Raw genomic sequence first — 23,804 nt, 5'->3', positions numbered from 1 at the left:
CACCTGCGAATGGAGCAGACTCCGATCGCGGGTGTTAACCCCTTATATGCCGCGGTCATGCATGACCACGCCGTGTAAGGGTGTTCCTCTTCTGGGCAGCCCTGAGGTCTGTGCAGCCCCAGGGCACTTGGCAATCTCCCTGGTCTTCCGGGTCTGGCCATAAACTGTCTGTGCATGTGTCTGCATTCTACACTGCTCTACAATGAAGAAGTATTGTAGAGCAGTGTATTGGACTTGAACCAGGGATCAGAGCAACAGAGAATCAGAGCATCGCTGGTTCAAGTTCAAGTATGGAAAAGTAAAAACATGTAAAAACACTAAAGTTTACACATCAGAATAAATAAAAAATAAATACATAAAAATATAAGCCCCTAAAATGTCACTTTCCCGTAAAAACACTTAAAGTATAAAACACACAAACCCCCCCCCCCCCCACATATTTGGTATTGGCGCGTCTGTAACAATCTGTAAAAAAGAATTGTTACTGGACTTGCACGGTAAACGCCAGAGAAAAAAACGCAAAAAAACTTTCCGAAAAAAGATAATTTTTAATTAATACCTTTAAAAAAATGCTCTAAAAAGTGATAAAAAAATGTTCTGCACTCTAAAATAAGACTACTAAAAAGAACAGCTCTTCTCGCAAAAAATAAGCTCCTAACCAGATTTGTCAGCTGAAAAATAAAAAAGTTCTGCATATGAAAAGATAATTTTCTCCAAATTAGTTTTTATTCAGTAAAATTTAATAAAATACACAAAACCACCACATATTTGGCATCGCTGCGTCCATATAAATCTGCATAATAAAACAGAATTGTTATTAGATCTGCAAAGTGAACCCCGTAAAAAGAAACAACCCAAAAACGCTCCATAAAGATAAACTTTAATTAATACCCTATAAAAAACGCTTTAAAATGTGATTAAAAAATGTTATGCACTCTAAAATAAGACCACTAAAAAGAACAATCCTTCTTGCAAAAAATAAGTCCTTAATCAGATTTGTGAGGCGAAAAATAAAAAAGTTATGCATATGAAAGACGGTGATGCTAAAATTAACAACATTTTCGCCAAATTATTTTTTATTCAGTAAAAATAGGAAAAACATAAAAAATCTATATAAATGAGGTATTTTCGTAATTGTGGCGACCCATAGAATAAAAATAATATACTATATTTACGGTATGGTAAACGGCCAAAAAAAAAAAATGTTCTTAAAAATTGATGATTTTCATTTCCTCCACCAACAAAGAGTTAATAAAATCTCACCAATTAGCTATAGATGCCCCAAAATTACGTACCAGAAAAGTGCATCTCATGTGGCAAAAGAAATAAGCCCCTATAGGTCCACAATAAAAAAACAAAAAAAATTATAGCCTGTACAATGCGACATAGCAAATCTGCTCTGGATGGCGCCTCCTTCCCTTCTATGCCCAGCCGTGCGCCCATACAGCAGGTCACCACCACATATGGGGTATCCTTGTACTCGGGAGAAATTGTGTATAAAACTTTTTTCATTTAATCCATTGTAAATGTTTCATTTTCCACCCAAAATGAGTGTATTGTGAAAAAATATTTTAATTTGTAGACCACATCTCCGGTTTAATTTGTAGACCACATCTCCTGTCCTGAAGTGGTTAAACCCTTTCCAACATTGGATGTAGTACAACGTCACAGGCGGCAAGGACACCTGTGAGAGTCCTACGATATGTTGGGGTTAACCCCTGAGGCCGCGGTCACACGTTCTGCTAGCGCCGCGTTCATAACACGCCGCTAGCGCACAGAGGGACCTCCGCCCGATCGCATATGCGTTTCCCGGGAAACTGATGCAATCGATAACCCGATTGCATCCGTGTCTCTGGAAACACATAAGCGATCGGGCCGAGGCATAACACAACGCTAGCGGAACAAGTGACCGCTGCCTTACATGCCGCAGTGCAGGGGGAAGGGGGTGTCGCTCCGATGGTTGCATACTCCTCTCCACCGTGTCTGAAATTTATTAAAATATAATAAAGGTTATTCCCAGAGTTTAAACCCAAAAAATAGTGGAAAATAGCGCCCAAAGTGAAAAATGACACTTTTTTGCCATTTTGCAAAATATAAAAGATGTAATAAAAAGTGTTCAAAAGGCTGTACTGTCCTAAAAATGGTAACATTGAAAATGTCATCTCGCAAGAAATGACACCAAACACAGCTCCGTACACTGAAGTATGAAAAAGTTATTAGCATCAGAAGATGGCAAAATGAAGAGGAGGTTTTCATTTTTGTAAAAGTATAAAAACATTATAAAACTTATAATTTTAGTATTCTTGGGGACAGGAGGCCACAGAATGAGGAGGATGCTGGAGGACAGGAGGCCACAGAATGAGGAGGATGCTGGAGGACAGGAGGCCACAGAATGAGGAGGCTGGAAGACAGGAGGCCGTGGGATGAGGAGGCTGGGGGACATGAGACCACATGAGAAAGCTGGAGGACAGGGGGGCACAGGAGGAGGCTGGAGGACAGGGGGGCACAGGAGGAGGCTGGAGGACAGGGGGCTACAGGAGGAGGCTGGAGGACAGGAGACTACAGGAGGAGGCTGAAGGACAGGAGACTACAGGAGGAGGCTGGAGGACAGGAGACTACAGGAGGAGGCTGGAGGACAGGAGACTACAGGAGGAGGCTGGAGGACAGGAGACTACAGGAGGAGGCTGGAGGACAGGGGACTACAGGAGAAGGCTGGAGGACAGGAGACTACAGGAGGAGGCTGGAGGACAGGAGACTACAGGAGGAGGCTGGAGGACAGGAGACTACAGGAGGAGGCTGGAGGACAGGAGACTACAGGAGGAGGCTGGAGGACAAGAGACTACAGGAGGAGGCTGGAGGACAGGAGACTACAGGAGGAGGCTGGAGGACAGGAGACTACAGGAGGAGGCTGGAGGACAGGAGACTACAGGAGGAGGCTGGAGGACAGGAGACTACAGGAGGAGGCTGGAGGACAGGAGACTACAGGAGGAGGCTGGAGGACAGGAGACTACAGGAGGAGGCTGGAGGACAGGAGACTACAGGAGGAGGCTGGAGGACAGGAGACTACAGGAGGAGGCTGGAGGACAGGAGACTACAGGAGGAGGCTGGAGGACAGGGGGCTACAGGAGGAGGCTGGAGGACAGGGGGCTACAGGAGGAGGCTGGAGGACAGGGGGCTACAGGAGGAGGCTGGAGGACAGGGGGCTACAGGAGGAGGCTGGAGGACAGGGGACTACAGGAGGAGGCTGGAGGACAGGGGACTACAGGAGGAGGCTGGAGGACAGGGGGCTACAGGAGGAGGCTGGAGGACAGGGGGCTACAGGAGGAGGCTGGAGGACAGGGGGCTACAGGAGGAGGCTGGAGGACAGGAGGAGGCTGGGGGACAGGAGGATACAGGATGAAACTGGAGGACAGGAGGATACAGGATGAGGCTGGAGGACATTAGACTACAGGAGGAGGCTGGAGGACAGGGGGCTACAGGAGGAGGCTGGAGGACAGGAGGCTGTAAGACAGGGGGCTACAGGAGGAGGCTGGAGGACAGGGGGCTAAAGGAGGACGCTGGAGGACAGGGGCTAAAGGAGGAGGTTGGAGGACAGGGGGCTACAGGAGGAGGCTGGAGGACAGGGGGCTACAGGAGGAGGCTGGAGGACAGGAGACTTCAGGAGGAGGCTGGAGGACAGGAGACTACAGGAGGAGGCTGGAGGACAGGAGACTACAGGAGGAGGCTGGAGGACAGGAGACTACAGGAGGAGGCTGGAGGACAGGAGACTACAGGAGGAGGCTGGAGGACAGGAGACTACAGGAGGAGGTTGGAGGACAGGAGACTACAGGAGGAGGCTGGAGGACAGGAGACTACAGGAGGAGGCTGGAGGACAGGAGACTACAGGAGGAGGCTGGAGGACAGGAGACTACAGGAGGAGGCTGGAGGACAGGAGACTACAGGAGGAGGCTGGAGGACAGGAGACTACAGGAGGAGGCTGGAGGACAGGAGACTACAGGAGGAGGCTGGAGGACAGGAGACTACAGGAGGAGGCTGGAGGACAGGAGACTACAGGAGGAGGCTGGAGGACAGGAGACTACAGGATGAGGCTGGAGGACAGGAGGATACAGGATGAGGCTGGAGGACAGGAGACTACAGGAGGAGGCTGGAGGACAGGGGGCTACAGGAGGAGGCTGGAGGACAGGGGGCTACAGGAGGAGGCTGGAGGACAGGAGACTACAGGAGGAGGCTGGAGGACAGGAGACAACAGGAGGAGGCTGGAGGACAGGAGACAACAGGAGGAGGCTGGAGGACAGGGGGCTACAGGAGGAGGCTGGAGGACAGGGGGCTACAGGAGGAGGCTGGAGGATAGGGGGCTACAGGAGGAGGCTGGAGGACAGGGGGCTACAGGAGGAGGCTGGAGGACAGGAGGAGGCTGGGGGACAGGAAGCTACAGGATGAAACTGGAGGACAGGAGGATACAGGATGAGGCTGGAGGACAGGGGGCTAAAGGAGGACGCTGGAGGACAGGAGACTACAGGAGGAGGCTGGAGGACAGGGGGCTAAAGGAGGAGGCTGGAGGACAGGGGGCTAAAGGAGGAGGCTGGAGGACAGGGGGCTACAGGAGGAGGCTGGGGGACAGGGGGCTACAGGAGGAGGCTGGGGGACAGGGGGCTACAGGAGGAGGCTGGAGGACAGGAGATACAGGAGGAGGCTGGAGGACAGGAGGAGGATGGAGGACAGAAGTGAGGAGGACAGAGAACAGGGACCACACCATGTGAGAAGGGGTGGGGGTAGGAGTACAGATAGAATTATGTGTAAGTTTGGGGAGATAAATGAAAGCGGAAAAAAACTAATGTAAAGGCAGGATAAAATTAAAGAAGGGGTTTTATATGTTTTACATGTTGCAGAGTTGTGTTAGGGGATAATATATTGGTCCACGGGAAGGGTGGGGGGCAAATTAAGCAGTGTTGTACCAAGTGGGGACCATCAAATTCGATATTATACTTTGCCTGTGGGTGGGACAATGGGCGTGGTTTAGAAAAAGGGGCTTTGTGTCCCTCTTTCTCTTGCCCAAAAGTTGGGAGGTATGGAATGCATTGGTATAATGTCTACCTGCTGAAGGCTCAGGTCTCCTATGTATCCCTGCTAAATGCATTGGTATAATGTCTTACTGCTGAATGCTCAGGTCTTCTATGTATCCCTGCTAAATGCATTGGTATAATGTCTACCTGCTGAATGCTCAGGTCTAATGTCTCCTATGTATCCATGCTGAATGCTCAGGTATAATGTCTACCTTGCTAAATGCATAGATCTTTATTGCATTTCAAGTCACTCCTGCGCCCTGTCTCCAGGGTTTATATGCAGAGTCTGTGAGCTCTGCTTGACTTAGAATTATCTTACCGGTATTTCATGTGTATAATCTGTGATCTTTACACTGAATTTGCTAACCATTTTCTCTGGACTAGACCTCCAGTATGTAATGAGCCTCTGGTATGTGATGAGCATGTACTCAGCCTCCGGTAAGTAATGAGCATGGCCTGTGTGTTATACACAGTACCCACATCCTCTATCTGGTGAAATGTACAGGTATCTATGATCTGTATACATAGTGAAATACTGTAATAATGATACAGAGCAGACTGATACCAGAATCTCTAAGTTCTGCTTCTATGTATTTTCTCCATAGTCTGCTCTAGATCAATGGCATTGGAGAGTGATCATCTCATATCCCAGCAGCAGAACTCCTCATACAGTTATGTTGGCTGCATATGGCTTGTCTGTACACATCTTTACCTCATACTAATGTGTCCTTTGTGTTTTCACTAGACGTCCTCTCCTGAGCGGCTGTCACAGACCCTTATGAGAGGTGGAAAGAGGAGGAAAACTAGGCAGAGGTTAGGTCCGAACTCATCGCCTATTAAGAATGAGTCTTATGTCTATTCTCCTGTGTGTACCACAGGATACAGATCCCAGGCCCAAGCCTTCCTATCATGGATCATCTCCTTTTCTTCTAGATCTCCAGACATCATCCTCTATTGCATATTCTAGTTTATAGGAATATTAAATCTCAGAGATTAAATCTGATGACCCAGACCAGATATTTCTTCTGAAGAAGGAGAATGTAACCACCAGTGGAATCCACTAAAGATACTGAAGGGAAACAACAGGGAAAGGATGATTCTACTTTCCAGTCACTGATGATGACGTCTTCCCTGCTCACCCAGTGTGGATGGACCACACCTGATAACGGCATTAGAGGTCCGGTGACTAAGGGATGAAATCCTACTCTGTGCCACCACTGGCCATGTGACCTGCCACAATAGCTATCTGATGCTTCTATTACCAGCATTAAGGATTCCTCTGAAGTCCTGGTTGCTTTGGTCGTGGCAAAAAGCTGTATGGACAAAGCTCTGGAATAAGGACGCTCCACCAAAAGGACTATTTGAATTTTCAATGTTTTTGTGCCAGTCTAAAGTATTTATTGCAGTCAGGCAAGATCCAGGCTGCAGGCCCTGTCATTTTCAAGATATAAAGACTCAAAAATCCAGGAAGAGCAGGATGAGTTGTAATTCCATCACATCGACTTGGTACACAGGGTTGGTTCAGACACAGGCAACACCTTCCATGAGTAGGTAAAAAGCCACTTAACTCAAAACCGTGGGAGTTAGTGCATCTGGCTTGGTGTAATATCAACAATAAGAAGAAGGTCCTTCTCTTCAGATTGGCCAAAGTCTTTATCAGACGCCTGGTGTCCTCTACAATACATCGAGTATACACTCTGTAACCTTCCCACCTGACAGATCCTGACCAGCAATCTGCTAATTGTATATCTCTGCCTCAGAGGTATCACTGCATGGCATCAACTGTTCTATCAGATCTTCATATTCCCATCCTGCCTCCACATCAGGAGAACATCGGGATAGCGCTTCAGACTACAGTACACTGCATTGCCAGTCACGTCCTTAAAGGTTCCATACCTGGAGGACTGGATATTTCCATGGAACTTCTTAATCTTCAACTTCAAATTTGAAGAAGAGTAATGAGAGTCTATAAATGTATTTTTGGAAATATTTCCCCTGACATCAGCTAACAAAAGTTAGTGAGTGACAAGAGCTCTTGCAAAATGCCTGTTACCATAGATGTAGTGCAATGAGCAAAGCCCATATCTGAAGTGAAGGAACTAGTCCCAATAATTCATGGCAAGGAAATGCCGGATTCTTCATCCTCGCACATTAGCCAGAGGGATACGTCTTTCTGAGGCTGGGGTCCCATGTAGGAGATGACGAGGATCATAAGTCATGGAACACTCAAGAGAAGATATTGTCCTCTATTCATTGGAGCTGTGAGCAAATCAGACCAGCATTACAATACTTCTATGTTATTATTCTAACACGTATATCTCGTCTGCAGCAATCACAATGTGCTGCTGCCTGCATAAGTAATTTACTGTCAAGAGGTTCTGAAGTCCCATCTTACAAGAGAATGCAAAACCCTGCCTAAGCAGAGGCAAATCTTCAGCTGTTGACATTTGATATCCTTAGTCATATTTCTGATATCCAGAATGCTCGCTATCAGTGGCATTACTACCGCCATAGCAGTGATGCTAATTGGCCAGACCAGGACCCACGGGCGAATCATAAATTATGCACGCCGTGTACCTAGGCGGGCTTGGCCCTATTGACCATAGCTGCTGCAGCCGCAATGCTGAGAGGGCTGCCCGTCTCTAAGCCTGCCGCACCTGGCTCCACCTGTGTGTCCAGGCAGTGGCCCGTCCTATCTTCTTCCTGCATGAAGACATGTGACATCACATGACACATCCCGAACGGCGCTGAGTGGAGATCCAGGGCGCCTACTCACAAAGGATATATCTTCTGGCTCCACTAAAAGCCTAAAGCCAGGAGAATCCTCAAAAGCAGCCTATCATGTTCATGCTTGATTGCCACGACATTGTCCAGGAGGACTGCAGAACTCCAAGCAATGTCCTTCAAGGATTCCTACCTTAACATTCTGCCAAAAAGCATCATGTTACTTTCCTGCTCAGCCTTCATCCAACGATTTCTACAGTCTTCAGAACAATTCTAACATTTAAACAATACATTTTCAAAGAACTTTTATAAGGGGGCAAATTGTCCACATGGATCATGGTCTCCATGAGAGGCTGTTGAGTCTCTTTGGTCATGAAGCTCCAGACCAGCTGAGAGCCAACTCTACATCAGCTTCTTTAGCTGAGCTCTGTCACGTCTATCAGTTCTACAAAGCAGCCAGATGGTCCTCTCCATCCTCGTCTATAAATCTCTGCAGGATGGACTTCTCTGCCTCCTAAGGCTTCAGCCTTACACAAGGTGGCGCTGCAACAGGCAACTAAGATCCCTCCCCATAAGTACTGCTTGCTAAGTCCCATATGTGTGCTGCCGAACGGACGAAAAAGGAGGAAATTTGCTTACCGAAATTTCCATTTCTTTTAGTCCGTGAGGCAGCACAACTTTCCCGCCCTTGATGAAACATTATTGCTATATACCATACAAGGGTTGTGTGTGTGCTCCGGCCTTATATAGGTGGAGTCAGCCAAGACACTAATTGTTTAATTGTCTACTACTGCTTGTTAACCTGTTATCTTCTGAGTTGTACCTAGGGGAAGAATCCCATATGTGTGCTGCCTCACGGACTAAAGGAAATGGAAATTTCGGTAAGCAAATTTCCTGCATTCACATAACCATTTATCTAGTTTTTGTCTATCTATTCATCTATATATTTTCTATCATCTATCTCCTATCTATTATATATCTATCCATCCATCTATCAATCAATAGAACTTTTATCTCTCTTCTACTGTATCTATCTCCCATAATTTGTCTATTTCCTGTCTATTTAGCTTTTTGTCTGTATATTTATCTATGTATCCTTTATTTCCTATTTATTATATATCCATTTATCAATTGATTTTATATCTCTCTTCTACTGTATCTCTCTATCTCTCGTATCTATCATCTATCCTTATATAATCTACATTATATTTATGCATCTATAAATCTATATCATCTTTTATATTTATGTTCTATCGTCAATCTACATATCATCTGTCTATCTCCTATAAAATTCTCCTACAGTCCCATGTTACAGATTTCCTTACCATACTACTGTTTGTAAACTACAAAGTGTTTGTGCAGGACTAAAGGAGCCTCTTACTGACTGTGACTCTTCATAAAATAGTTTCATTTTGGGGTCCCACTTTTAGTTTTTCCCAGGGCCCAACCTTATTTCAAACCAGCCTTGTTCATGGATAAATAATTAAATTACCACTGTCACAGTGCCTGGATCTATGATTAAGTGCCACTGGTTAATCATTCTTGATTTTGATGGCAGGTTTCCTTTAAAAATTCAAGCACAAATGTAAATCTCTATTAGATCTTTAACTATAATGTATTATTTATAGTAATAGTTTCATTTAATGTAACTTGGTGGGATTCAGATGGTACACCCCCTTGGCTGAGTAGCTTTAGGCCCATAAGGCTGTATGGTCCTAATAGGCCTTATGGGCCTAAAGCTACTTGACCAAGGGGGTGTACCATCTGAATCACACCAAGTTTCTTTCCATTACATACTTACTCTACATGTAAAATGCAAGTGAGCGCATTATGTATTATGTCTATTGATGCTTTTATATATGTGAATTTCATGTATTTGTATTTGTATTTGTTATAAATATGGCAGTGTCAATCGGTATTGAAGAGACTGCAGAGAGATAATCACTAGTGAAACATGAAAAAAATGTATGTTCATGTTGTTTGGGTACCTGAAGAATAACATTTTTATAATACCGCATTTTAGATACGTAAATACATTTAATGAAATGTTACCCTTTCTTCCAGGTAGAAACTGAATTAAATACATATTATCAGGTATGTTGATGTTTTTAATTATGTACGTAATGTAATTTGATTATGTTTCATATTTACACAGACTAGTTGCTGCTACTGTATGTTTTCTGGTCTACACAATAGTCAGGGAAAACATTTTCTATAAATAACTCAAATTTTGAAGCCTGAATATTACCTTATAGTACATTATAGAAAAGAACTGAGCTATACTGAGAATTGGGGAGGAAGAAACGTTACTGATTGGAGGTGAAGAAATGTGTCTGATAAAGTACTTTTTGAAAAAATTCTGATATTCACTTAAATTTAGATTGTGAATAATTAAATAACCATAAGAGTAATTTGTCTTTGAATTTCCCAGAGTTTCCTAGCAAGTGTGACTGACGCTAGAGTATATAGTTGGAACGGTAAGTTTATTTACTCAATTTATCTTTCTATTGATCATCAATTTTTAAATGTTCATGTGAAGATACAAGATTACAGGTGTTTTCCCTCTAATAACTCTTTTTTGGGGGTTCTGGCAGTCAGACCGAATACATATTTACTGTCCTATGGATATGTAAAGTATCTTTAGATGAGAAACCACTTTAATTTCGAAGTGATTTCAATGATCAGGTTTGGATTATGATTCAATGAGTAAATAATTTGGCAGGGCCACCTAATTTTTTTGTATGGTAAATATACTGTTGCTCACCAAAAACGACTAAAAGTTTTTTCAATCGGTGTTAAAAGTAGAAATGCATTTTTATTATTATATTTTACTAGTATGTACAGTATATTAATGTGCTGGCTGGATTAAGGTTGGTGGGGGCACCCATATACAGCCTCCTAGGAATACACTTATATATATAGCCTCCTCCCACCAGTAATACATAGCCTGCTCCTCCCAGAAATACATATACATACACAGCCTCCACCACCCCCATGGAATACATCTATATAGACAGCCTCCACCCCCCCAGTAATATATTTAGATACACAGCCTCCACCCCCCCCCCCCAGGAATGCATCTATATGCAGACTTCCCATCAGTAATGCATCTAGATACCCATCCTCTTGCCAGTAATGCATCGGCATCACCCCTGCCAATGCATGGGATAGGTAGGTGTTGCTAAATTGCCCCTTTCCATGTCAGTAGCTGTCTGGTGAGCCTGTGCAACTCCCTAGGACAGTGGTGGCGAACCTATGGCACGGGTGCCAGAGGTGGCACTCGGAGCCCTTTCCGTGGGCACTCAGGCCATCACCAGAGAGGACTCCAGGTATCTTTCTGCAGTCCCAGACGGCCCAGGACTTGCTGTGCACAGAGCTATTTTAAAGTGACAACACTACCTGGGACTTCTCGAGGAAGTGGGAAGGTGTGGACAAATCTGGGTGATCATTGTAGCTCCGGCCCTGACAATTCTTCCTGTTTATGGGACCTTGGAGGGAAGCTACAATGATCATCCAAATTTCTTCTATTTTCTGCTTTATTGGTGTCCTCAGGGAGCTAGTATCAATGAAAGCTGTAACAGAGCAGGGAGTATAAATCTCAATTTAAATTTCTGTGTTGGCACTTTGCAACAAATAAGTGGGTCTTGGTTGTAGTTTGGGCACTCGGTCACTAAAAGGTTCGCCATCACTGCCCTAGGAGGTCTCTAGTATGGAAACTTGGCAATTGCAGCTGTAAGATTCTGCCTGGGAGGTTATAAGTTAACTGTACCTGGAGTAACCTGGCTGGACAAAGTGCTTGCTACCTCTGGAGAAGTGAGTCAAGGAAGTTAGCCCAGAAAGCAAAGGTGTTCCAGGCAAGCTGCCTGGCACCTTGGCCAGTCCGGACACTGGGCCCATAACAGAGGACCACATCAGGACTCTGTTCCATCACTTCCAACCCAGCCTGAAACTACTTTATCAGGCTGCGGGCACATCTTCCTGAGGATCAAACTCCAGCCAGATATCTCCCTTTAGTTGAGGTTTTGCGGCTGTTAAGGCCGTTGCCTGTTTGCCAATTTATATTTCACCAATGTGCCTCTGAGTGATCCCTGGATCTGGCGGCATACTACCAAGGGTGCACCCATCCTCCATCACCAAGGATCCCTATCGACACACCGGGGTGGCCTCCGCTCCTGATATCAAGCCCTGTGATCATCTCCATGTGCAAGGCCGGGCCTGCCAGCCACTCCGGTTATCAGGATCCCAGCTTCCTCCTGCCACCAAAAAAGGTCAGGCACCAGTGGGGGAATCTCCTCTGTGGTGAGGGGAACAGCCCACAGTAAAAGAGGTAGTTGCTTCATGCGCTCAGCAGAGATGGGTGCTCTCAAGCACAACTGGGGATAAGTCCAGGAATGTCTCTGGCTTATGAACAATGGGGAAAGAGTCCCAGGAAAGTTTCTGGCTCCACAGAATAAGGGATTTTAGGCTCATCGCAAATGGAGTAGCAAAGAAATAGCATAGTCATTTTTATGTATCCCCTGGAAAAGCCTCACCCCCAGTAATGCATCTAGATACACAGCCTCCACCCCTTAGAAATGCATTTATATACACAGCCTCCACCACCCCCAGTAATGAAAGTAAAAGATCCCAAGCAGGTGCGATCTCTGATTTTTTTTAATTGAAGTGATAGTTGAGAGAGGAAGCTGTATATAAAGATTGCATTGCAGACTATAACTTCAACAATGGATACATCTAATTCTCTTGCACAAAGAAACACAACTTCTCTAAGACTGTGTTTCTAGGTGCCACTAATCACATGCAAGGGTGGTCTAGGCCAAAAGTGGAAACTATTGAAATAAGTAGTCTTACTATCCTTGTAAATATTGTCCAAAGAGAGCAACGGCACCACCTAGTGTCTTTTCTAAAGAACCAGGGAAAACATACATTCAAGTAAAGTGCCTTGTGAGACAACAAAAAAAAAATCGAGTCTGATGGTGCTCTAGTCCTAAACAAATGACTAAACAATGGTGCAATAGAGGAGAAGGAATGGACGGCACTCACCAGTCTTTGATAAAATGTTCTTTCTCTTTATTCAATTCGAAAAAAAATTGCATACACACAAGAAAGTGTGCAAGGGAGGGGGGAGATGGAGGCAGAATGCCTGTTAGACGGCGGCAACGGCCGTTTCGTGCAACACAAGTCTTAAAGTTTGCTCTCAACACAGGTGTTTTTAAGACTTATTGGCTTGCGAGGCTTGGTCCATGATAGTAGGTGGGCCCCGTGAGTTTTAGATGTGTACAAATACCAGGCATTCTGCCTCCATCTCCCCCCTCCCTTGCACGTTTTTCTTGTGAGTATGCCATTTTTTTCAAATTGAATAAAAAGAAAGAACATTTTACTGAAGACTGGTGAGTGCCGTCCTTCTACTCTATCGCAATATCCTTGTAAATAGTTAATTGGCAGGAATATTTTCCTCATATTCTGCAATGTGAAAAATATTGTATTTTTGGCAACGTGGCTAACACAATTTCATCTTTCATCATCATTGTAGAAAGCCACATGGCCAAAATATTCTACTCATATTCTCCTCTTTAATGCCATTCCTGGCAGGAATATGAGCAGAATATCGGGGTGTGAACACATATGCAGCTTGCAATTCATTTTGAAATGCATTGCTATTACAACGGGGAGTGGCTTTGCCGATTGCATGGGTGTTTCAGATGAAACACATGCGATCGATCACAGGCACCACGGGGAACATTTACTGACAGTAAATGTCAGTAAATGCAGTCAGTACTATGTGCAGTTTGCCTGTGTAGTGTGCAGAGTGCGCCAGATTCATGATTTCTGGTGCCTGTTCTTCATGAATCTGGCACCCCCTGCACTGCTCCGACAGTGTCCCACTTTTTTGTGGCGCAGCTGCCCTGGCTTTCATGCGACACAATTTAGGGGGCGGGCCATCAGACAGTCTGACTGATTTGGACTGAGTGCGGGACTTAACTTTCAAATTGTGTCGCAAGCCCAAGCATTTAGATGAACCCCTAAAAAGACGGTGAACTCTGTCGGACCTAAGGGGGGAAGTGACACAGTCATAATTTCGGGCGCATGATCTCATTGAATTGTGGAGCGGTGCATTATAGTCGGGCAATGCACTTTTTTGTGAACTCTGGTGACCTGTAAGTAAATGTGCCCCAATAAGTTTGGGGTCATATACTATATTTTGGGGGCTGAGTAGTAAAATCACAGTCACTGTTTATAAGCTGCTGCCAGTGCGAAAAACACAAGATACAGTCAAACAACTCCCTGACCTCACCCCACATGTAGTGAGCAGAGAGGGCAGAAACTTAGTCTGCCTCTCTGTTTTAGTTCTCACTCTTTCAAAGGCTTCTGCTACATTCCTTTGATCCGATGCTTTACTGCAGCTCCGCCTCCATTCCTATCTGTGTACTAAATGGTCATATGCTGGGGCTATTTATGGACTATGGGGGCTCGTGGAGTGCTGGGGTGATTTATATATTAACAGGCATTTGCTGGGGCTATCTATGGACTGAGGGGGCATGTGCAGTGCTGGGACTACCTATATACTGAGGGGACATGTGCTGAGGTTATTTATATACTGAGGGGTCATATGCTGGTGATAGCTATTCTCTGAAGGGGCATGTACAGAGCTGGGGCTATCTAGGGACTGAGTGACATGTAGTGCTGGTGCTATGTATATACTGAGAGAGCATGTGCAGTGCTGGGCTATCTATATACTGAGGGGACATATGCAGAGCGGAGCTATCTGTATACTGAGTGGGAATGTGCATTGCTGGGGCCTCTATGGACTGAGGGGAGCATGTGGCTATCTATATACAGGGTACGAGTAAGTTGGGACCGCTCATCATATGTCTAATGGGAAACTCAGGTGTTCGGTGGTGGGAGGAAATCTCTAGTCAAGGGCCAGGGCCTGAATGCATTAGTGTCTCTCTCTGCTTTCAGTTTCAGAACCTGAAGAAGACACTACCTGTCAGTGATTTTGGGGAAACTACCATAGTTTATATTAATCTATGCACAAATACAAAGAAAGACAAAAAATAGCGCCAATCACTGGAGAATTGTTTCCAAACATATGAAATGTAATAACAAAGCAATGAAATAAAAACATTACCATGTTACAGTGTGAACCATTGGTATAATCATTCTACACATAAGTACTTTTTCTTATTCATCTTATTCATGGAGCTATTTTCCATATAAAGAGCATAACGGTAATGGTACCTTTTAAATAGCCACTTTTTAGTTAGGACAACATATAATCTTATCACATAAATGTCACAGGAGTACCGCCATATCATTTCTGTACATGTTGTATGAGACATGGGGAACCTTTTCCCAAAATTATGGAGTTATAATGCTCTTTAAATCTGACATACAGCTGCCTTATTGTTTTACCAATCTAAAACCAGTTGCAGGGGCAGCAGATTACATTAACTACATAATCAGTTTTACAACTAATGAAATGATTAATGAGGTTACAAAACTTCCCATCTGTTTCATTTTTGTCCGTAAATGAAACTTACAAAATTTATGCAACACCCCTGCCAACACATAGGCAAGGTGGTAGTTGAGAATAGCGCCCTCTCCATGTCTGGAGCTGTTAGGGAGACTGATCACCTCTCTAGGAAGTCTCTAAGTACTGGAGAACTTAGTAATTGTAGCTGTAGCCACTGCCTGGCAAGTTAACAATGCATAATGCTGTTGTCCAATGATGTTCTTGTAAAGCAAGCAGGAAACTGATTGGGAAGTGCTACCACCTGACCAAGGGAGTATGTAAAGCCCTGGTGGGTGAGAGCACATAGTCTTGGATTCCAGTCAGTAGATAGAGAAACAGGTCCAGTGTGCAGCTCCCTGCAGAGCTGCTCTCCAGACCCACTAACAGGAATAAGAGGTACCTCAGGCCGCTGCCTGATACCTGAGGGTAAGTCAGGAGACTTAAAGGGAACCTACCACCCCGATTCCACCTATAAAGGTAGAAGGGGTGGTAGGTGGATGAATGGGACGCAAGGATAGCCCTTTTTGGGCTAATCCTCACGTCCCGGCTATCTTTTAGAAAAGCTTATTGCAGGCATATGCAAATTTATTTATGTGGCTACTGGGGCGTGGAGTAGCCGGACATGAGGCTACTAGTCGCGGCTACTGCACGCCTCAGTAGCCACGTTACTCCGCCTTCCATTTAATCTTCGGCGCACAGCTCCTCGTAGCTGCACGCCCTCGTCCGAGTCCCCCAGCATCTGCAGCCTTCTACGCATGCGCAGTAGCCCCGGAGCCGCGGCCGCGCAGCTGAAGGCCTGCGTTCTGCGCATGCGCAGATTAAATGGTAGGAGGAGTAACGTGGCTACTGGGGCGTGGAGTAGCCGCGACTAGTAGCCTCATGTCCGGCTACTCCACGCCCCAGTAGCCGCATAAATAAATTTGCATATGCCTGCAATAAACTTTTCTAAAAGATAGCCGGGACGTGAGGATTAGCCCAAAAAGTTCCTACCAAGCTGAGAGTAACCTTCCTGCGGAACAGCTCTCACCAGCTTGCTGAAATCTGTTATTACCGTTTGGCCGTTGCCTGCTGGTGAATAAAGAACTGTAAGTTGATTTGCACAACATTGCCTCCATCTAATCCCGGGATCCAGGCTGCTTACCACCACGGACTTCCCCATCCATCACCCAGTGATTCATCCTACAGACACCTCAGGGGTTGCCCCAGGGAGAAACCACAGCATCAGCCTCTCCCTCCATATTTCTTACACACACCACCTGCTGGAGACCTGCCAGGCTGTAGGACAGCTCTCCGGTCCCCATACCTAGCACCGTGACTACAGTGTCCCCAAGGCCGCACAAGCCAGCCACTCCGGTATTCTGGGCCCCGGCCACCTTCAGGCCACAAGAAAAGGCTAAGCCATGGTGGGGTATGTTGTATTTACATTGGTGAAAATTTCCCTTTGGTATATGCAAATGTTCCAACTATAATCTCCTAACTAGGAGTTCTTTTATGGTGGGATTTCTCTTAAAAGGCTATTATAGGTTTGTTAGCTATAACTTTTTTTTTTTAAATCTGGGTCTCATTCTAAGATACACCAATATTTCTGGATCATTGTACGAATATTCTTCTCATTTAAAAAAAATCAAAAGTGAAGTTTTTTTCCCTCCTTTTTTTTTTTTTTTTTTACAAAGAATTTTTTTTCTTATGCTGCTGCCTTGTTATACGCTTTTCTTATAACCCCTTGCCCTCAATCTCACAGTCCTGCTTATCGAAGGATTCTCCTGTATCATTTAGTACCCACATGATTCTGCACCCTTTCAATGCCTAACCACAGTTCTTCAACTACATCCCTCCACGGCTCTGTTTGACGAAAGCTGTCTGTGCCGAAATGTCACATTGGGGCACATTTCCAAAAGTGCGTTGTCCGACTACAATGCACCGTGCCGCGTTTTACTAACATTGTGTGCCCGATATCCTGCATCTGTCGCTTCCCCGCTCAGGTCCGCCGGAGTTCACCTTCTTTTTCCCAGTGTATGTAAGTGCATTGTCTTGCAACACGATTTGAAAGTTAAATCACACGCTCAGTCCAAATCAGTTGGATCGCCCGACGGAACGCCCCCCGATTTCTGTCACATGAAAGTCAGCACCACTGCGCCAAAATCCGATCGCCTGCGACACAATCCCTTCTAAATACCTGTCCCAGCTGCGCAAATCCCGGATACCATGAAAAATCCGACGGAAATGCGATCCGCAGACCCTTAGTAAATAAGCCCCATTATGTTTGCTGTGTCACTTGAATAAAAATAACCTTCAGCATCTACTTAAAGGAGTGCTTCCTTTTTTGCTAGTTCTCATATCAGGATAGGATCCCTAGTGGTGAGCACCCGCAACAGTTGAAGTGCAGCCGTATAACTATACATCTGGTAACCATAAAGTGATAAGATGCCGGTCCAACTCAGGCCCTTTATAGTGAAAAATTGCCCAGCCACAGTTATAGACTAAGAAGTGATATCTTTTCTAATTCTATTCACTTTCCTTTTTTTGCCTCTGTCTGCTTACCTATTATATCCATATAACATAAAGAAATACACTGCAAGAAAAAAAATCTATTTAATGAACTTTTTTAAAGGATATTATGGAAGAAAAAGTGAGGAAGTTGTTGTACCACAGAGGGATAAATCTATTTTATCAGAATCCTGGATCTGGCTAGACACGAATATGAGGTATGTTGTATTTCTAATCCACACATTGTAGTCATCCTTAGCCAATGGGGAACAATTTACTCCTAAAGTGAAACAATGGCTTTATACTTTATACAATTGTACATTAAATCACTTTTTTCACAGTTCATCTTTAACAAAAAAACTTGAAGTAACTGTTCCTAACAAAAACACTACTTGGGTAGCCACTGCATTTGTTATTTCTGAGGGACTTGGACTTGGAGTGACAGATTTACCTGTTGAGGTGAGTTTCAACTATTCTTTTTATTACATTTATAGAAAAACAATAGAACATGGTTAAAATTGGCCAAATGCAATTATTGGACATAGTCACTGTATGTGTAAACTTCAGCCAACCGGTTGCCATACATCTACTATGAATCAAGAAGATAGATTGAACATCATATAGAATATTAAGGATTACCCACTCTGCAACCATAGAGCCATAGTGGCTGCAGAGGGGAAATGTGTTCCCTTACCATATTTTCTAGATCTAAGTTCTGCAGGAATTGCACGTAATCTGAAGGTATTACACGTAAAATCGGAGACACATGAAGCACCCACCACTTTGTGTAAAATGTCCGGTCCTACAGCTATGGCAATGTACTGTGTATATATCTTTCAATTGTTTTATATTAAATAAAGAAAGGGTCCGGCTTACCAAGGTGAAAGAGTAGTGAAGAATTGTGGGAAGAAGGGAGGAGTTAAAAGTGAGGAGGAGTCTGAAGTGAGTGTGAGTGAGGAGGGAGTGAAGTCAGCCCGCGGGAGAAGTCAGAGGAAACAGTAGCTGCTGAAGCATGTCCTAGAGGAGACAGGGTCTCAGAAGGAGCTTAAAGGAGCTAAGCAGCACAGCAAGTAGAGGTTGTACCTGTAATAAGAGGAGTTCAATGCCGCTGAGGAACAAGAAAGAATCATATTGAGGAGGATAGCTCACCAAGGTGGCCGGCATCCCTACAGTTCAAATGCAAGTGTATGAGATGTTTCTTTGGCGTCACCATTGTTACAAGGCAAGTGACTTACACCTCCTCCTCCATCCACTCCCCTGGGAGCCAGCCCCAGTAAGGAAGGGTTCATAACATCACACTGACCCGCAACATTTATCTCCCATTTATCTCCCAGGGGATTACCCAAAAATATAATTTTTATAAAAGATCTCTAAGCTTGAATAGAAGAAGGATTTTCTTACTTTACTAGTAGCAGCCAGGTTCTCCATCAATTTGGGGAGATTTGCCTGAATCATTAACCCCTTAAGGACGCAGGGTTTTTCGGCTCATTTCTCGCTCTCCAACTTCAAAAATCCATAACTTTTTCATTTTTCCATGTACAGACCTGTGTGAGGGCTTATTTTGTGCGTAACAAATTTTACTTTCCCGTAATGTTATTTATTATAACATGCCGTGTACTGCGAAGCTGAAAAAATTTCCAAATGTGGAAAAATGTAAAAATTTAAAAACGTTCTTGTGGGCTCAGTTTTTACGACTTTCACTCTTCGCTCCAAATAACACGCCTACTTTATTCTTTGGTTCGGTGCGATCGTGGTGATACCAAATTTATATAGGTTTTATTGTGTTTTAATAAATTTCAAAAAATTAAATGAATGTGTACAAAAAAGAAAAAAAATTTTTTGCCATTTTCTGACGCTAATAACTTTTTCATACTTTGGCGCATGGAGATGTGTGAGGGGTCATTTTTTGCGAAATGAGGCGACGTTTTCATTGCTACCATTTTGAGGTCTGTGTGACATTTTGATCATTTTTTATTTCATTTTTTTTGTTATGTAAAAAGGTGTAAAAGTCGCATTTCGGACATTTGGGCGCCATTTCCCACCTCGGAGGTCACCGCTGCCCGTAACGGTTTTTATATTTTGATAGATCGGGCATTTTGGGACGCGCGATACCTAATGTGTTTGTGATTTCTACTGTATTATGTTTTTTATCCGTTCTAGGGAAAGGGGGGTGATTTGAACTTTTAATATTTTATTAATTTTTTTTATTTTTTAAACTTTTTTTTTATTTTTTTTTTTCACTATTTTTTTAGACCATCTAGGGTACATTAACGCTAGATAGTCAGATCGCTCCTACCATATACTGCAATACTTCTGTATTGCAATATATGGCATTTTTGCAGCACATTCATTACAATGAGCCACTGGCTCATTGTAACGAATCTGCAGATGCCAGATAGTCTCGGGTCAAACGAAGACCTGAGGCTACCATGGCAACCGATCGCCGCCCCCCGATGACGTTCGAGGGCGCGGCGATCGTAAAAAGAGATGGCGCCGCCCGTCGGCGTTGAAAGGGTTAATAGGCGCGATCGGAGCAAGCACCGACCGCGGTTATTAGCGGTGGGGGTTTGCTGCAATATGCAACAACCCCCACCTCTGTATGAAGAGGACTCAGCCCGTGAGCCCTCTTCATACATCCCTTATACCTCTGCGCCGTAGAGCTACGGCGCAGAGCGTTAAGGGGTTAAAGAGTTTGTTGAAATTTTCTGAAACTGGAGATCATAGAGAATTATACAGAATAAAAAATACATGCTCAGCTCACCAAGACGGAGTACATAGCATGTAAGATTACACTTATCTTATCTGCTGCATCAAAGTAAGAAAGGTCCACACATCTTTTCTTTATCCAATACATAAATCTTTATTCAGCACATGGTGGTACAATCCATAAAAACTGTGATTGTTGCAGACAGTCACTATTACATGTGGCGCCTTTCTAATCCTAAACCAGATTGTTAGTCAAAATCCAGGTTTAGGAATAGAGACACACCAGATGCATCAGTGACTTACTCCCCTACATTCACTGTGTTTATGGATTGTACCACCATGTGCTAAATAAAGATTTATATTTTGGATAAAGAAAGGACTTACGGACATTCCTTACTTTTGTGATAGAGAATTATAGTAAGAGCAAAATGGTTCACATCAGGGTCTGACTTATCTCTAAGGTGTCTTGCTCTGGGTAAGGAAAAGGATAAGTAAGGAAGCATCAATCAGAGCACATCATCTGCATAATCTACAAAAACCCATAATTTTTTTTTCCAAAAAGTAATAGCAAGAAGGAAAGCACCAGCGATAGCTTTGAGCTTTAAAACAAGGCAAGAACCGGGTCTTGGGTACAGATCACATGTGTTTCCATACGATCAGGCCGATGGCCAACTCTGTGCACTTGCATTCCTTTTCTAAACCCAATACAAGGGACACTTGTGGCTGCACACTAACTCATTTCCCAACTGTTGTTGTAAGAAGATGAAAAAAGATTGCAATTTTAACAATGGTGAGTGCTACCTTCTTTTTCTACAATGTGGACATTGGTTTAGTGACTGCTTATAGCATACACTTCTAGTTGTTTATATTGGTCCCCCTATGTCACAACATTATATAGGTACTACTTAAAAAGACAATATCCCATCTTGTTTTCACCCTGTCCTTCTCTACAGGGAGGTTCAGAAATATTCAAATAAGATTTATTCTTTCCGGAACTACTGGTATGGTGGTACGCTTAACATTCTCTACAGCAAAACCCTCTATTTGGGGGTGGTATCACCTTTACAGGGAACCCCTTTTAAACACTGCATGTTATTACCAATTACCAGGACATTGTAACATCATGCTTGTAACATCAATGCTACCCTATTCATAGTACAGGGTCTAAGAGGGAGGATCTCCCATACAATTACTAAGTGCAATCGTACAAATATGTATTTAAAGGGGTTTTCCCACGAAAGAAAATTCTCGCATTTTGTATCCCTAGTGATTTAGCACAATAAAGATCATTTTAACCCCTTACTTTACAATTTTACTCTGTTTTATTGCTGTTTTAGCTCCTATCATTCCCTAGGCTGCTCAGTGCAAAATCCCAGGGTGTGGGCGGGGTCTCTCTAAGCAGACACATTATGACCCATCGAGTTTTGTGGGGTGACAGTGTGGTTAGATTATCAGGGTACAGGTGTATATACACTTTCATCTGGCTTCTGACATTGTACTAACACACTGACACATAGAAGGAGATGAGACAGATCAGAGATGCATGAGATTACACAGAGGCAGGACAGACAAAGGATGACAGACTTTTACACTGTTACACTGTGAGCTCTGCTACATCTCACAGATATGTGCCTCCCTCTTCCCAAAGATTACTTCACTTCCTGCAAGGAGATCGTGAGGCGAGAGAAGCTACAAACTACAAGCTACAAGGAGATAAGTGATCTGGGGGAAGAGGGAGGCAGGCACATATCTGTGAGATGTAGCAGGAAGTGATCAGTGAGTGTCTCTGAGCCCTGTGCAGGGGGCGTGGCTACAGACACAGAGCAGAGAGAGACTGAAATCTAATCTGTCCGATCTCACACAGAAATCCAAGATGACGGCTCGACCCTAAGTCAGAAGTTACAGGGTACTAACAGTTACAGGGGCAAATGAAATTGTGTACAACAGGACTGATAGAGACAGATTGGACTTATATCTGTGAAATGCCGCTTTTTTGCTAATAACTGTGAATTACAGAATGTGTTATTTTGTTATCCTGAGTTCATTTAAGAAAATTGTCTTTGTGGGAATACCCCTTTAATGTTAAATCCTGCTTTTTAACTGTTGTTTAATAACAATCCTATATTTCTAGTTATCTGTAGATAAGCCATTGGTGACTATACTCCACATGCCAGTTTCATTAACAAGAGGAGAACAATATATTTTAGAGGTCATCTTATTCAACAATTACAATAAAAACTTGCAGGTATGTTTTTCTTTATTTAGCTCTTATGCTGTTGAATTACATTTTCATATCAATTCAAAAGTCAAAGCAGCAGATATCTTTCTTCAAGAAATGGCTGACCATGTGCTGTGTGTGGTATTGCAGCTTTGCCTAATAAAGGTGAATGATCTGATCTGCATAGAGCAGCAAGATTTCTTCACTTTTTGACCATAGCCATTTATTAGTTCTTTGGGGTCCAATACCTTGTTACTCCAGAAATAATTATCACTATACATTAAATTAAATATTCTTAAAAGGAGAAAAAATGTGGTGTCTTCACTGTTATTCTTTTTTCCTTTTTGGTCTGGTTCTGAGTGGTGTATCAATAGAGGTTTACCCTTACATGTCCTCCCCTCCTTTGGTGTTCATTAACCTTTTGATGTCAATAGTAGCAATAAGGCTGCGTTCAGATATTGTTTTCTGTCCTAGGTTCAGCACACTTACTGCATTGCCTTACATCATCAACATTATGACATTATTCCTGTGGGCAGGACAGCACATTGCTATCACACTTGTCTTCTGAAAACCAAAATCTAGGACTTAGACTTTAATTTAAAATATATTGTTGCTTTATTTACAGGTTAGCATCAAATTGGAATCCAGCAATTCATTTGATATAATAGTACCCAATAACACTGCAAGTACTGTACCAGGCCAAAATAATGTGACAGTCGAAAGTGGAGCTGGAAAAACTGTCTTGTTTCCTATAAACCCGAAAAAACTAGGCAATGCTACAGTCACGGTGACAATAATGTCCCAAGTATCTTCTGAAGTTTTAACTAAAACTATTCTAGTGAAGGTAAAATCATTTTCATTTATATTTTGATGGTGTACATTCTTAATTGTTTTATATAAATTGTTAAAGCAAATATGGCAACCTCCTGTGTATGTATCTGGTAACCCGCTAACTGCATGCAAATTAACCAATTCAGGGTTCTCCCCCTGTCTGTTATCCGGAAAATGCTTCTCTGCAGTTCTATGGACTTTGTACATAGAACTGATTGCTGGTTCAAGCAGCAGCATTTATTTATTTTTATTAAATTATTTT

The 23,804-nt window shown here is 43.5% G+C and overlaps 1 protein-coding gene across 3 annotated transcripts in view; it reads left to right on the top strand.

Annotated features, from left to right (window-relative positions):
- The window catches only part of LOC140121932 (CD109 antigen-like), a 96,601-nt gene that overhangs the window by 38,615 nt on the left and 34,182 nt on the right, over positions 1-23,804 (top strand). For all 3 annotated transcript variants that reach the window (XM_072142118.1, XM_072142119.1, XM_072142120.1), the window contains 6 exons: positions 9,852-9,881; positions 10,219-10,264; positions 17,912-18,005; positions 18,129-18,246; positions 22,625-22,738; positions 23,337-23,555. In XM_072142118.1, the coding sequence (XP_071998219.1) occupies positions 9,852-9,881; positions 10,219-10,264; positions 17,912-18,005; positions 18,129-18,246; positions 22,625-22,738; positions 23,337-23,555 (621 nt within the window). The remainder of the gene's footprint in view (positions 1-9,851; positions 9,882-10,218; positions 10,265-17,911; positions 18,006-18,128; positions 18,247-22,624; positions 22,739-23,336; positions 23,556-23,804) is intronic.

The sequence above is a fragment of the Engystomops pustulosus genome, chromosome 3 (assembly GCF_040894005.1).
Source record: "Engystomops pustulosus chromosome 3, aEngPut4.maternal, whole genome shotgun sequence".
NCBI classification, from domain to species: Eukaryota; Metazoa; Chordata; class Amphibia; order Anura; family Leptodactylidae; genus Engystomops; species Engystomops pustulosus.
Note: the sequence above shows the minus strand (reverse complement) of the source record. Positions and strands in the feature narration are given on the sequence as shown.